Source organism: Meriones unguiculatus, chromosome 4, assembly GCF_030254825.1.
Source record: "Meriones unguiculatus strain TT.TT164.6M chromosome 4, Bangor_MerUng_6.1, whole genome shotgun sequence".
Lineage (NCBI taxonomy): Eukaryota > Metazoa > Chordata > Mammalia > Rodentia > Muridae > Meriones > Meriones unguiculatus.
Window position 1 is genome coordinate 14,089,611 of NC_083352.1, and position 14,733 is coordinate 14,104,343.

Here is a 14,733-nt window from a genome sequence, read left to right on the forward strand (position 1 = left end):
ATCTTGTACACCTGAGATTCTCTCTTCCAACTCTTGTATTCTGTTATTGATGCTTGTTTCTATAGTTTCCTTTCTCTTCCCTAGATTTTCCTTCTCCAGGATTACCTTGGATTGTGTTTTCTTTATTGCTTCTATTTCCATTTTAAGGTACTAGACAGTTTTATTCATTTCCTTTTCCCATTTGGTTGTCTTTTTATGTATTTCTTTCAGGGATTTACTTAGTTCCATCACCTGTTTGATTGTATTTTCCTGTGTTTCCTTTAGGGATTTATTTCATTCCTTCACCTGTTTGGTTGTATTTTCCTGTAGTTCTTTAAGTGATTATTTTTTTTCTTTTAAGGCCTCTATCATTTTCATAATCTCGAATTTAAGATTGTTTTCTTGTGCTTCCAGTGTGATGGTATCCTCAGGGCTTGCTGTGGTAGGATATCTGCGTTTTGGGGGGTGCCATTCAGCTCTGAGTTTTGTTGCTGGTGTTCTTGTGCTGACCTCTAGCCCTTTAGTTTCTGTTACTAGGAGGCCTGGTGGGCTCTGATGGAAATATGTCTCTGGGGTTGTAGATAGAGCTCATGGTCCCGGATGGCCGGAGTCTGCTGGTTTTCCTGCTGCCTTCTAATCTGTACTGTCTCCTGTGCCTCAGATTGGGGTGGGATTTGGGGAATGGTGCAGGCAGGGGGACTGGGTTGGTCTCAGGGCGCAGGGCAGGCTGGGTTCCAGGAAACGGCGCAGGCCAGGGAACTGCTGCTTCCTCTGATCTGTCCTGGTCTTGGGGACTGCAGACCCGGGTGGGTGGCTCAGGCCAAGTATTCTTGTTATGTCATGATGCTTAATTGCATTGGTTCAAAATCTTTTGTTTGCATCTGATTCAGGAAATCAAAGCCAACAGATCCAGAAGATGGAGTCACACATGAAGACCCAGGGCCATGGAGCAGTTCTAGCAACAGGCAACCAGGGAAAGCCAACAGGCCCATGGGCACAGAATGTGCCCCCACCGGAAGAGGAGAACCCTAGGGTGAGTGGAGGCCTGTATGTGTCAGTAACTACTGGGGCTAGGTGAGACATGGACTGGGCTTCTTCATAGAACATCTGTGTTGAGGGCTTTCCACCAGAGAAGATTGCTGGGAACATGGGTTTAAGTCAATAGAAAGTCTTGATTAACCAGCTGGCAAAGTACACTGAGCAGGTCCTCTGCATCCCAGGGGATAACTGAGCTTTTCTCAGAGTTAACTTTCAAGCACAAAATCATATTCTGGATCGACATACTTCAGTTACCCAGAACATGAGGCCAAAGGCAGAAATGCCAAGGCCAAAAGGCAAGGGTTATACATTGAGATATTTTTCCAGAACTATGGACCTGAATGGACTGGGTCTTGTTTTCATTATGGCCGACTGAAGTGACTATGGAATGAGTTTCACAGCATAAATAGTGCTTTCATCAGGGAGTCAGTTGTGCCAATATCTAGGGGTTTGCTAAGTTTTGGGCTCTGTTAAATTTGTTGCGTTCATTCATGGTCCTGACCATAGCAGAAGTATCAGAAGGCCAGGCAGAGGAGCTGCTCTCCCTGCATGTGGACCTAAGAAGACACTGGGAAGTAGGCCCAGGCTCTTCAGCAGGATTGGTTCTTTGGCAGATACAGGGTTCACACCCATTCAAATGTTAAGTGTGCTTGTGTTTTTTTTTTTTTTGCTTCATGCTCCGTTCTTATCACTCACTGACTTGTGATTTTTTTTTTCCTGAGTTCACTTGTTCTGATTTTTGTGTCCTTGAGACATCAGTCTCCTCTGCAAGCCTATTGTTCTCACCCAGGGGCTTCCCAAATTTATAAATATAGATAGCTGGAGGTGATCTTGATGGACAGGTTCTGCCTACTTCTACATATCCTAAGGATGACAGAGCCTAGGCTTCCACCAAACATTGTTCATATGGATTTAAGTTGAGAATCTCCCAATCTAGCCCATAGACGCCTGAGCTCTCATACCAGCTCCCTTGCTTTAAACTTTACCCTCTTCTTCATTGTCTGCTGAATTCTATATGAGAAAAGAGAAATGTCTTATGACTGGTATTGTTAATAAAATATAGCTTGGATACAATACATTGAATGACCTCATGAGAAGCACATGGCATGTAGCAGCCCAAGGACAACACAGGGTGTGGTACCTGAGGAGATGCACAAAGAGAAACCTTGGATGACATCTGTTTGGGGCCCACCACTCACAGAGAGCTATAGACACAGCTCTGAAAGATCTCAGCAGGCTAACAGGGAAGAGAAAGGAAAATCACTGAAGTGTGCCAGCCAGTCAGACAGGCCAAGCTGTGGGGCTTCCACTCAGTGTCAAACACTGCCTCAAGCACATAAGTTACAAAAAAAATGCATGATGAAACCAATATCTTCCAGGAGCTTCAGCACTCTGCTCTGAAACTCCAGGTGCCTTGATTTTCACATGAATATGAGAAACATATATACACACAGCCACACAAAAACAAACAGAGAGGCAATATGGGGGTGAGGGGCAGTGAACACAACAGTTTGATGCATCCTTCAAGCCCAAACTACAAAGGGTGCTGAGATGAAAGGGTGTAATGAACAGCCAGGATTTAGACTTTGTGAGGAATGCAAAGTCCTGGCCTCATAAATGGAAAGCAAGCAAAAGCAGAGGTATGGGGACAGTGAGTGGCCTCATAGTGGATAAAACTCAGAATAGGAACTCAGTAAGAAGCCCACTGAGTCCTAAAATTGATGCAATTGACCTTTGTGACCATGACATCTGTGACCAGCAGCCTGGAAGGACAGGCCTACAAACTGCCCTGTCTCTCAATGGTCTTAAGATCACAAGGTGGGGGTACCTATGCACAGTGTCAGAACGGCAAACCTGATGGGGTAGGTTGAGAGCCTCTTGGGTTTGTGGCTCGTTATTGGGCCATAGGTCCTGTGAAAACCCCATGCCTTCGGCCCAAGAACACCACTGCAGACATAATTTCTAGGCCAATTTTATTACTGGAAGTGGAAAACATCATACAATATGACAACTCATGCAGAGTTAGGACGTTGAGGTAGCTGAAAAGACATACTGTATACAGGTCATTGATAATCACAATGGAGAGGACAGGTGACTTTTCTTCAGAGGTCTTCTCAGGTCAGAGTCCAGAGTCCATGCTGAGGTGAGGCTCTGTGCAGAGATGTGAGTCCACGCACACCAGAAGGGTCATTTGGAAGTGGATCTGACAGGTCCCAGTCATGTCATCTAGCTGGCTAACCCAGAGAGGACCAGTCTGAAAGTGTCTGTCAAGTCTGAGCAGGAGGGTGGCATCTGCTGTCCCATCACTCACTGCCCATCACTGTCTTCTGAAGAGGAGGAGACCTGAAGGTCCTCATAGAGGACACTCACTGGGACCTGGGAGCGTGCTGCTTCACCTTTCTCCAGGAAGGCAGGGCCCTCCCAAGGAGCTGTTTGCTTCTCATGGGCAAGTGCTGGGGACACTGTCAGGAACCTGGAGCTCCAGCAGTCACCATTAAGTCTAGTAAAGACCATTCTCAGGGACTGGCGTACAGCATGGCTGGTAGATGGTTGAGAGGACTCAGCATAGGGTGTGGCTGAGACCAGAGCAGGCCTGCTTGGTAGCTGTTCTTGGTCAGTGCTGGGCAGCTGGGCTGCTATTTTCTTGCTCACTGGCACTGCATCTTTCAGTCCAAGTCTGTTGGCAATGGGAAGAGACTGCCTATCCCGGCAGGCCTTCAAAACAGTGCTTGCATTGCTCTCCTCTGGTGCACTGGTAGAGTTGACTCTTAGTCTCTTTGAGGATTTCTGGCTAGGCAGTGTGGGCTGCCAAGAAGCTTTCTCACCTGGGGTCCAGAAGCTAAGTTCAGGGTTCTGTCTTCCCTGATGGAGGGCAGCATGCTGGCTGCGCTGTGTTTTCACACCGGGACCCTGGGCTTCTGACTCTGTGTGAAATGCTTCACTGACTCCATTCCTTTTAGGGACCACAATGGGTTGTTGATGTGAGACACCCCGGAGCTTTTGATGCAGCAGGTCTTGTGAGGCTGTGTTTCCACCACCCTGCCTGAACACTGGCTGTGAGACCCCAGGGACAGCCATGTTCTGACCTTCTTCCTGCCTGGAAGGTAAGATGCAGGAGGCATCAGAGCTTTGGATGGCTCCAGGGTTTCCAGGGCACATCCGCTTCCCAGGAGACTTTCTGGCACGTGACACAGTAATCTGAATTTGGTTGGTCACAGACTTCTTTGTGTTTCCAGGACTGAACACTGGCATCTTGGGATGCTGTGAAAATAACAATTGCAGGATAAATTGACTATGTAAGTCTTCCAAATAACACAAGGACCTCATAAGATTATCATGACAGAAAAACTCTTGTATAAGTTCACTTTAAGGTGAAGGTACTCAGTCTGAAATGGTCTACATTAGTTATCCAAAAGCTGCAGAATGAGAACCTGTGGTGGGGGAGATGCAGAGGGATTGGGACATGCAATGTGAAGAGTTTCAGCCTCACTGTGAAGTTTCCTTGAGCTGAACTCTCATCACTCAAATGTATCTGCATGTGTACATGTGTTTTATGTAAAGAATATATGATTTTTACAGAAATCTTTACTTATTTATATATGATATAAATAGACAGCTAAGCAGAGGGCCATGAGCCTTTTGTGGTCAAGAGAAAAACAATTCAAATTACCACGCAATTTCCAGTGTATTGAAAACCCCTAATCATGTCACCTAGGATGTAAAACAGGGGAAAAGGTATGTTAAGATGACATGACTTGAATATGACTCTCAAAATGAGAGTCAACTCTGCAGCCAACATATTGGGATGGAATAAAAATAAAATAAAAATTTTAAAGGATATATTCATTGCCCTAAAAGTTCTCCAATAAAAGTCTAGATTTTGGAAGCAGCACACAGAATCAGTTCAAAATGGAAACATTAAAATCTGAGAGAAGATCATTAGAAGGCTAGAAGAGCAGGCCATGTTTGTAATATGACCTCAGAAGGAAGGACCACATGGAGACCAGGAGACAAGGTCATGCTCAAGGACAGGTGAGGAGGAGCCTGCCCATCCTCCAGGAGAACTGGTCTACCAAAGGAGAAGCACACAGCAGAGGCTCACTTGCTCCCCAAAACCCAAGTCAGTCTGAACTATGAAAATGACCAAATGAGTCCTTGCTGCATCAGAGAGGACTGATTCGATGTGACATGCATGGGGTCGTGAATGGAGCAAGCAGGTGGTGCAGCAGGGAATGGGCAGGTGGGGCAGAGCACAGAGAAAGGGACTTTCAGGAACAGAGCAACTGCTGCTACTCACAACCAGGTTGATGTGCTGGCCCCTCCTCTGTGGATCCATGGGGAGTTTCTGGAAGGGAGCCTTCCTCTGCTGCTCATCACCTCTGTGGGACAGACAATGGTGTGGAAACACATCAGCTCTACCCACCCATTCACCCACTCTCACTCACCCACTCTCCACTCACTCTCTGTAGCTAGTATACTACTTACTAGCTGTCTGGCCCTTTCAGTGTTTGGGGACAGAGAGATGAGTGATGGTACCCCATGAGCTTTGCTGCACCCAGAGCCTTCCCTCTGGCCAGCCCTTCCCCATCACTCACCTCTGTCCAGTGACTTGACTAGGTTTCTTTTCTGTCTTGGCCTGGCTTATGGGCCCTGGTTTCTGGAGACCCTGTGTCCTGCGAGGATCCTGATTCTCTTTCTCCTTCCTGGCTCCCAGAGGCTGTGGATCTAGGAGCTTTTGGCCATACTTGATTGGGCACCTTCTGCTCCTTGCTGTGTGGCCAAAGGCCCCACACTCTCTGCATTTTACCTGTGAGTAGCAAATGAGATATTAGTGAGTCAAAAAGGGATCCAGGTACCTCTTAGGGATAAAGGGTTAAAATGCCTGCAATGTTTTCTCTCCAGAAAATGGTTGTTTCTTTGAACCCGGAAGAGGTAAGCACACTTGAAAGATGCATGAGTGATGTCAGTGAGCCTTGTATGTGCCAAAGGACCAATCCTGCTAAAGAGAGGCTGGGCTTACTTCCCAGTGTCTACTCAGGTCCACATGCAGGGGGAGTAGTTCCTTTGCCTGGCCTTCTGATACCTCTGCTACAGTCAGGACCATGGACAGATGCAACATTTCACAGGGCCCCAGAACTTAATAAATTCCCAGACACTGGCACAACTAATTCCACAATGGAAGCTTCATTCAGACTGTAGAACTCAACCCACAGACACTATCACCTAACAAAATGAAAACAAGACCCAATGTGTCTGAGTCCACAGTCCTGGGAAAATCTCCCATGTCTCTCACCTGTGCATTTCTGCTTCTGGCCTACTGTTCTGGGTAACAGAAGTATGTCAACCCAAAACATGTTTGTTTGTTTGGTTGGTTTTTGTTTTTGTGCTTAAAACCTCACCCCAAGAAAGGTTCAGTGATCCCCTGGGATACAGAGGATCCAGTCAGTACTCTGCCACCTGGCTAATCAGGACTTTCTATTGACTTAAAGCCATGTTCCCAGCAGTCTTCTCTGGTGGAAAACCCACAACAAATAGGTTCTCTGAGGGAGCCCAGTTCGTGTCTCACCTAGCCCCAGTGGTTGATGACACATTAAGGGCTCTACTTACCATAATGTTCTCTTCTTGCCATGGGGGAACCTTCTGTGTCATGGGCCCTCTTGGCTTACTCTGGACTTTCTGGGCTGGAACAGCTTTATGGTCCTGAATCTTCATGTGTGTCTCCTGCTTTATCGCTGAATCTGGAGTTGTTGGCTTTGATTTCTTGAATCAGAAGGAAACAAAAGAGTTTTAACCAATGAAATTAGTCCAGCTCCCACTCCATGGAGCCTTTCCCAACTTAGACTGTGCTTCCCCCTGGCAACCAGCTCTCCTGGCACCTGAGCTTCATCCCGATGCAGGTCTGGGCTCACTGGATATAACAGGGCACAATCTGTGGCAGAACAACAGCTTAGAGAGGCTTCAGAGCCAGCCTCCTTGATATAGGACATGCGAGCTGTAACAAATTTTGTAGAGGAATTTTAATTCAGAGCATGACTGTTCTGGCAAGAGATCCAAAGACCTTCTAGGTCTATGTGATACGGCTGGAGTACAAACATGCTTTTAATCCAGGAGGCATAGACAAGGCCAGCCTGGTATAGAGCAAGTTTCAGGTTCAGAAAAGCTGCTGGCACACACCTTTAACCCCAAACGATGAAGGTAAAGTTAATTTGTAAAAGGAAACACCCAGGTTTGAAAGTGATGTCTAATTGAATCACAGAAAAAGAAAGTGACAAATCTGAGAAGATTCTACAAAACAGGATACACCCACTTTCACAAGAAGAGAGAAAAACTTAAGGGGCAATGCAGAGAGAGGAAGGAGGCAGTTTTAGAGGGACAGTAATGCTGAGACAGGTCGCAGAGAGAGAACTCGGGTGAAGACCAAATGAACTAGAGAATGAGAAGGAGCCAGGGGATTAGAGCAGATTGCTGGATTTAGTTTGAGGCCAAGCAGAACAATTCAGAGGCCAAGAGAAAAGCCAGATTGAATAAGTCAGCTGGGAGAGAGTTTGGGTCAGAACAGCTGAATTGAATCAGCCAGCTATGAGCTTAGAAAGAACTAGACAGGATGAGCTGAATAGCAGTCAGTCTCAGAGGCTAAAATCATTCTAGGCCTCGGTTATATTGTATGGAGGCTGGAAGCTTCCAAGAGTAGGGCTAGGTTAGCAGACAGAGGAAGCCTCCCAGACAACAACTGAAACAGGTGAATAAATGTCCTCTTACAGGACTTACTGCAAGACTCACCTTTGCAGAGCAACTGAGCAGCTCCTATGTCTTCAGGGTCTTTTTCCAAATATGGTGCTGGATTTCTTTCATGGGGCAAAATGTCTGAAAAATGTCTGCTTCATCAGTCTATGCAGCACGGTGTCTCAGCTTGTCTTCATTAGATGCTAGTGTCCCGAAGAAATAGGCTCCAGTTTCTACTGCAAACAGGCAAAGAGCAAAAACTTCCTCCTCCCAAATTCTTATATAGGCTTCCAGCAAAGGTGTGGCCAAGAGTGAATCTAGATTAAGAATTAGAGGTGTTTATCTTCATAGCCAAATCCAAGATCATGCTTAAGGACAAGCGATATGTACCTGTAAAGAAGGCACATCCATACAAATGGAGGAATTTCCACCCTGACACAGTTCCCTTAATCTTTCCATATATCTGTCTTTTCCATAACCCTCACAGATGCCCAGGTTCATTCCTGGGAAGAGGAGGAGGTCAGTGGCAGTCTACCCTCCAGAAAGTCTCCTGGGATGCAGGTGTGCCCTGGAAACCCTGCCATCCAAAGTTTTGATGCCTCCTGCATCTTGCCTTCCAGGCAGGAAGAAGGTCAGAACATGGCTGTTTTTGATGTCCCCAAGCCAGTGCTCAGGCAGAATGGTGGAAACACAGCCTCACAAGACCTGCTGGATCAAAAGCTACAGGGTACCATGCATCAACAAACCATTGCGGTCCCCAAAAGAATGGAGTCAGTGAAGCATTTCACACAGAGTCAAAAGCCCAGGGTCCCAGTGGGAAAAAGCAGCCCAGTCAGAATCCTGCTCACCGCTAGGACAAGACAGAATCCCAAACTCAGCTTCTGGGACCCACAGGAGAAAGCTTTCTGGCATCACACACGGCCTATCCAGAATCTCCCGAGTAAACCAAGAGTCAACTCTACCAGTGCATCAGTGGAGAGCAATGCAATGACTGTTTTGTAGGCCTGCCAGGATAGGCAGTTCCCTCCCATTGCCAACAGACTTGGACTAAAAGATTCAGCTGAAAAGAGCAAGAAAACAGCAGTCCAGGAGCCCAGCACTGAACAAAAACAGCTGCCACGGACCGGCCCAGTCGGGCTCCCGTCGTCCGCGGGAGAACAAGGCTTTAGACAGGAAGACACGGTTTCGGCGAAGAATTGACAGACAGAGACACCTTGATGGTTTTGACTCTGCTGCCACTTTACTGAAATCAAGCTAGTATTTTTATAATGATTTCACAAAAGGCACCTTAAAATTGGCATACTTCCCAGAACATTTAGACTTTTACCAAGAATACAAAGTTTACATTTTAACTCAAAATGCAATCAAACATAAAGCAGTACCCACAAATAATCTTGGCCTAAAAACTTTTTGATCAGAGTCAACAAAGGAAAAGAAACCTCAAATATAGTTTCATTATTGCTAACCAATGAAGAGGAAAGTCAGGAGCTAAGTCAGATGCCTGCCAAAGTCCCTCTCTATAACAAAATCTAACTACACCTTTGTTAACCCTCCTCCCATATGTCCTGCTTAAGATTTATGATCTTCTCTAGGAACAAGGCACTGAAGGGAGGGGGAAACTCCCGCCAGCTGCACCTCTCATGCTATTATTTCTTAAGAAGGAGCCTATTATTATTTTACTATTCTTAATGCCTATTAATACTAAATTTAATTCATTACTTTTCTTAAACTTATTTTTATTAAAGCCTTTAACAATCTACTAATAATAATTTTTTTTTATAAAGTTAGTTGTGCTGTTTCAGGTGTCACAGGGAAAGATCAAAGAATTTATTATTCCAGCCCCAGAGCCACAACTGAAGAAGCGTAGAAATCTCAGAACACGTCTCTTTTCCAAGTGGGATGAGTTTGCCAGGGACCTTCCAGGGGGCATTATTTCCGGGGAAATCATATCCCCCGCCCTGTAGCTTATGCTACTATGGCGACACTGGCGTGGGTGTGGCAAAGCAGGGCCGCTCTGGTCTCAGCCACACCCTGTATTCAGTCCAGTCCGCTTTGTTTTAGTGTCTTTGTCGGTCTCCTCTCTCTCTTCACCCCCTCTCTGTCTATGATTCAATCTTCATCACTATCTCTCTATCTCTACTTCCCTGTGTTCATCCTTCCCTCCCTGCTCTCCACATTTCCCGCTCCCCTAACTCCTCCACACATTCTCTTTGGGCCGCTCATCTTGCCTTTCCCTTGCAAGTGTCTCTAACTCTATCCTGCTTCTCCTCCTCCTCTACCTCCACCTCTCCTTCCCCCCTATGTCCCTTCCCTGCCCCATCCAGCTTCCCATCTACTCCCACACACCTCTTTCTCCATGTGTATTCTTCCCCTCAACCCTCTCTCACAGATACAGTCTCACTACACATCTTTGGCAATGGCACTGCAAAATGTTATCATAGGAATTAGAGAATTCGCTGCCAGTATAGCAGCTTCACTCATGTGCTTGGTGGTTCAGCTGGTAGAATACTAGGTTCCTCTCCCTACTGATGAGCACTAAGTCAACACACTGTAGGTTGAGGCTCATTTTAATGCTGAGAAATATCTAAATGTAAGAGGAATCAGTTGAGTGGATCAGATGACGAGGATTAGATGGCAAGGTGACCCTTGTGAGTGCTTAGGTGTCTATGGGCCAGTCCCCAGATTTTCACCTTCCATGCAAACATACATTATGCAGTGGAAGCCAAGGTTCTGGCCTTCTGCTGTGGCCTCTACTCATCTGTCTGCCTAAAATGAGGCACTTAGAGTGTGTGGTCATCTCCATTTTTTCCTCCTCAGGGTAGTTAAGATCCAGACTAAAGCCTGTGTGATCCTGCCTCAAGATCAGGTGTTCCTCTTAAAGTGATAATTGGATTACATGACTTCATGGATTCCACAATCTTGACTGGACCTTGTAAATAGCCTGGGGAGGAACTTTCCACTCCAGTTGCAGCCGGCCTTCTGAGAGCAGCCTCTTGCCTGGTGTGCACAGCTCAGAGATCCTGCTTTAGACCCCCTCTTCCCACATCTGATCCCCATTCCATCTCCTGCACAGTTCCCTCTCTCAATCCACTTCTGCTGTCTATTCTATTTCCCCTTCGGAGTGACATTCCAGCACCACCCATTGGGCCCTTCTTTTAGTAGGTCCAGGAATCCCTGAGAGAAGACCTAGGCCTCAGGTAGTATACAAAAGCAAGGAGTGTTTACTCTACAGAAATTGCCAGCATGCTGGGGCAATTTAAAGGCTCAATTTAAAGACAGTTAGGGGATTTCCCAGTGTGGTTAGGTGATCTTTATGTTGATTGGTTGGTAGGGATACAGGGGAACTCATGATTGGTGTGCAGTTAGGGGGACTGCAGGGAGTGCCCAGGTAACAAAGTGTGCCCAGGTAATGAAGTGTAATTTTGACTAGCTAGGCAGCGTGTTTCTAACTGACCATTAATTTGATTGGTCAAGTGCTTGGGAACTTTATTAAGTTATTGTTTCTAGCTTTCAGGGAAAGCTGGAAACAATATCTGGCTTACATGGACTGTAGTTTCATGTTTTGAGAAATAGAAACCCAGGTCTGTTCAATCTGAAGCCAATTTTGAAGCCTGCCATGGAGTCAGACTGACTTACTATTCTCCTCACTTGTTACTTAGCTTCTTTGGGTCTGTGGATTGTAGTCTGGTTTATTCTGTACTGCGGATCTAGTACCCACTATAACTGAGTACATACCATGTGCATCTTTCTGCGTCTGGGTTACCTCACTTAGGATGATCTTTTCTAGTTCCATCCATTTGCCTGAAAATTCCATGATTTCTTTGTTTTTAATAGATGAGTAGTATTCCATTGTGCAAATGTGCCACAGTCTCTTTATCCATTCTTTGGTTGAGGGACATCCAGTTTCTGGCTATTATGAATAAAGCTGATATGAGCACAGTTGAACAAGTGTCTTGGTGGTATGGTGGAGCATCTTTATGGTATATGCCCAGGAGTGGTATAGCTGCGTCTTGAGATAGAACTATTCCCAATTTTCTAAGAAATTGACAGATTGATTTCCAGAGAGGTTGGACAGGTTTGCACTCCCACCAACAATGGAGGAGTGTTTCCCTTTCTCCATATCCTCTTCATCATGTGGTATCACTTGAGTTTTTAATCTAGCCATTTTGACTGATGTAAAATGGAATTATGATTAAGTGGTTTCAATTTGCATTTCTCTGATGGCTAAGGACATTGAGCATTTTTTATGTGCTTCTCAGTTATTTGAGATTCCTTGGTTGTGAATTCTCAGTTTAGCTCTGTAGCCCATATTTTAATTGGATTATTTGATTTATTGATGTTTAATTTCTTAAGTTCTTTGTATATTTTAGATATTAGTCTTCTGATGTAGGGTTGGTGAAGATCTTTCCCCAATCTGTCGGTTGCCATTTTGTTGTATTGACAGTGTCCTTTGACTTACAGAAGCTTCTCAGTTTCATGAGATCCCATTTATTAATTGTTGATCTCAGAGACTGTGCAGTTGCTGTTCTGTTCAAGAAGTTGTCTCCTATGCCAGTAAGTTCCAGACTTTTTCGCACTTTATCTTCTAACAGATTTAGAGTCTATGGTTTTTTGTTTGTTTGTTTGTTTTTTTGTTTTGTTTTGTTTTGTTTTTGTCAAGGTCTTTGATCCACTTGGAATTGAGTTTTGTGCAGGGTGATAAATACGGGTCTATTTGCATTTTTCTATATGCAGACACTCAGTTAGACCAGTACCATTTGTTGAAGATGCTTTCTTTTTTCCATTGTATGGTTTTGGCTTCTTGGTTGAAAATCAAGTGCCTGTATTAGTGTGGGTTTATTTCTGGATCTTCAATTTTGTTCCATTGATCAACCTGTCTGTTTCTATGCCAATACCATGCAGTTTTTATTACTATTGCTCTGTAGTATAGCTTGAAATCAGGGATGTTGATACCACCAGAAGTTCTTTTATTGTTCAGAATTGTTTTGGCTATCCTGGGTCTTTTATTTTTCCATACTAAGTTAATGGTTGTTCTTTCCAGGTCTGTAAAGAATTTTGTTGAAATTTTGATGGGAATTGCATTGAATCTGTAGATGGCTTTTGGCAGGATGGTAATTTTTATTATGATAATCCTACTTATTCAAGAGCATGGGAGATCTTTCCATCTTCTAAAATCTTCTCTAGTTCCTTTCTTCAAAGACTTGAAATTCTTGTCATATAGGTCTTTCACTTCCTTGGTTAGAATTACACCAAAATATTTTATATTATTTGTTGCTATTGTGAAGGGTGTTGTTTCCCTAATATCTTTTTCAGGCCTTTTGTCACTTCTATAAAGGAGGGCTATTGATTTTTTGAGTTAATTTTGTATCCAGACACTTTGTTGAAGGTATTTATCAGCTGTAGGAGTTCTCTGGTGTCACTTAGTGTCTTAGGGTCACTTATGTATATTATCATATCATCTGCGAATGGCAATACTTTGACTTTTTCCTTTCCAATTTGTCTAGTTTTGATCTCCTTTACTTGTCTTATTGCTCTCACTAGAAGTTCAAGTACTATATTGAGGAGATATGGTGAGAGTGGCAGCCTTGTTTTGGCCCTGATTTTAGCGGGAATGCTCTAAGTTTCTCTCCATTTAACTTGATGTTGACTATTGGCTTGCTGAATATTGCCTTTATTGGGTCCAGGTATGTGCCTTGAATCCTTGATCTCTCCAAGACTTTAAACATGAAGGGGTTTGGCCAAGGGCCTTCAGCATCTAATGAGATGATTATGTGGTTTTCCTTCTTTCAGTTTGTTTATATGGTGGATTACATGGTTTTTGTATGTTGAACCATCCCTGCATTCCTGGGATGAAGCCTACTTGATCATAGAGTATGATATTTTTGATGTGTTTCTGGGATTCAGTTTGCAAGTATTTTATTGACTATTTTTGCGTCAATGTTCATAAGGGATATTGGTCTGAAATTCTCTTACTTTGTTGGGTCTTTGTATGGTTTAGGTATCAGGGTGACTGTAGCCTCATAGAATGAGTTTGGCAATATTCCTTTCATTTCTATTTTGTGGAATACTTTGAGGAATACTGGCATTAGTTCTTCTTTGAAAGCCTGGTAAAATTCTGTGCTAAAACCATCTGGCCCAGGGCTCTTTTTGGTTGGGAGGCTTTTGATGTCTGCTTCTATTTCCTTAGGGGCATGGGTTTATTTAAATTGTTAACCTGATTTAACTTTGGCAAGAAAATCATTCATTTTATTTAGATTTTCCAATTTTGTGGTGTATAGGTGTTTGAAGTATGATCTAATGATTTTTTGGATTTCCTTGGTGTCTGTCGTTATATCCCCCTTTTTATTTCTGATTTTATTAATGTGGATACTCTCCCTCCTTTTAGTTAGTTTGGCTAAGGGTTTGTCTGTCTTGTTAATTTTCTCAAAAAACCGGCTTTTGGTTTTTTGATTCTCTGTATTGTTCTCTTTGTTTCTAGGTTATTGATTTCAGCCCTGAGTTTGATTTATTTCTTGCTGTTGACTCCTCTTGAGTGTGTTTGTTTCCTTTTTTTTTTCTAGAGCTTTCAGGTGAGCTGTTAAGTTGCTAGTATGAACTCTCTCCTCTTTATGAAGACACTGAATGATATGAACTTTTCTCTTAGCACTGCTTTCGTTGTGTCCCATAAGTTTGGGTATGTTGTGCCTTCATTTTCATTGAATTCTAGAAAGTCTTTAATTTCTTTCTTTCTTTCCTCCCTGACTCAGTGATCATTAAGTAGAGACTTGTTCAGTTTCCATGAGTTTGTAGGCATTCTATTGCATCTATTTATGTTGAAGTCTAGCTTTAATCCATCGTGGTCTGATAGAATACAACGTTCTGTTTCAGTTTCCTTGTATTTGTTGAGGCTTGCTTTGTGTCTGAGTATGTGGTCAGTTTTGGAGAAGGCCCCATAAGGTGCTGAGAATAAAGTGTATTCTTCTGCGTTTGGATGGAATGTTCTGTAGATATCTG

The 14,733-nt window shown here is 43.9% G+C and overlaps 1 protein-coding gene across 1 annotated transcript; it reads right to left on the reverse strand.

The window, feature by feature from the left end:
* Window positions 1-3,081: 3,081 nt before the first annotated feature.
* On the reverse strand, window positions 3,082-7,004 carry LOC132653562 (putative protein FAM90A13P). Its single transcript, XM_060381341.1, has 5 exons — window positions 6,894-7,004; window positions 6,625-6,777; window positions 5,613-5,824; window positions 5,315-5,396; window positions 3,082-4,278 (listed from the first exon to the last, which is right to left on the reverse strand). The coding sequence occupies exons 1-5, from the start codon at window positions 7,002-7,004 to the stop codon at window positions 3,325-3,327; spliced, it is 1,512 nt and encodes a 503-aa protein (XP_060237324.1). The 3' UTR covers window positions 3,082-3,324.
* Window positions 7,005-14,733: the final 7,729 nt, after the last annotated feature.

Coding starts and splice junctions, on each gene's coding strand:
- LOC132653562 (XM_060381341.1), bottom strand. CDS start 7,004: ATGTCCTATATCAAGGAGGCTGGCTCTGAAGCCTCTCTAAGCTGTTGT. Junction 6,778..6,893: donor TGCATCGGGATGAAGCTCAG/GTGCCAGGAGAG, acceptor TTCTGATTCAAG/AAATCAAAGCCAACAACTCC. Junction 5,825..6,624: donor GGCAAGAAGAGAACATTATG/GTAAGTAGAGCC, acceptor TGCTACTCACAG/GTAAAATGCAGAGAGTGTGG.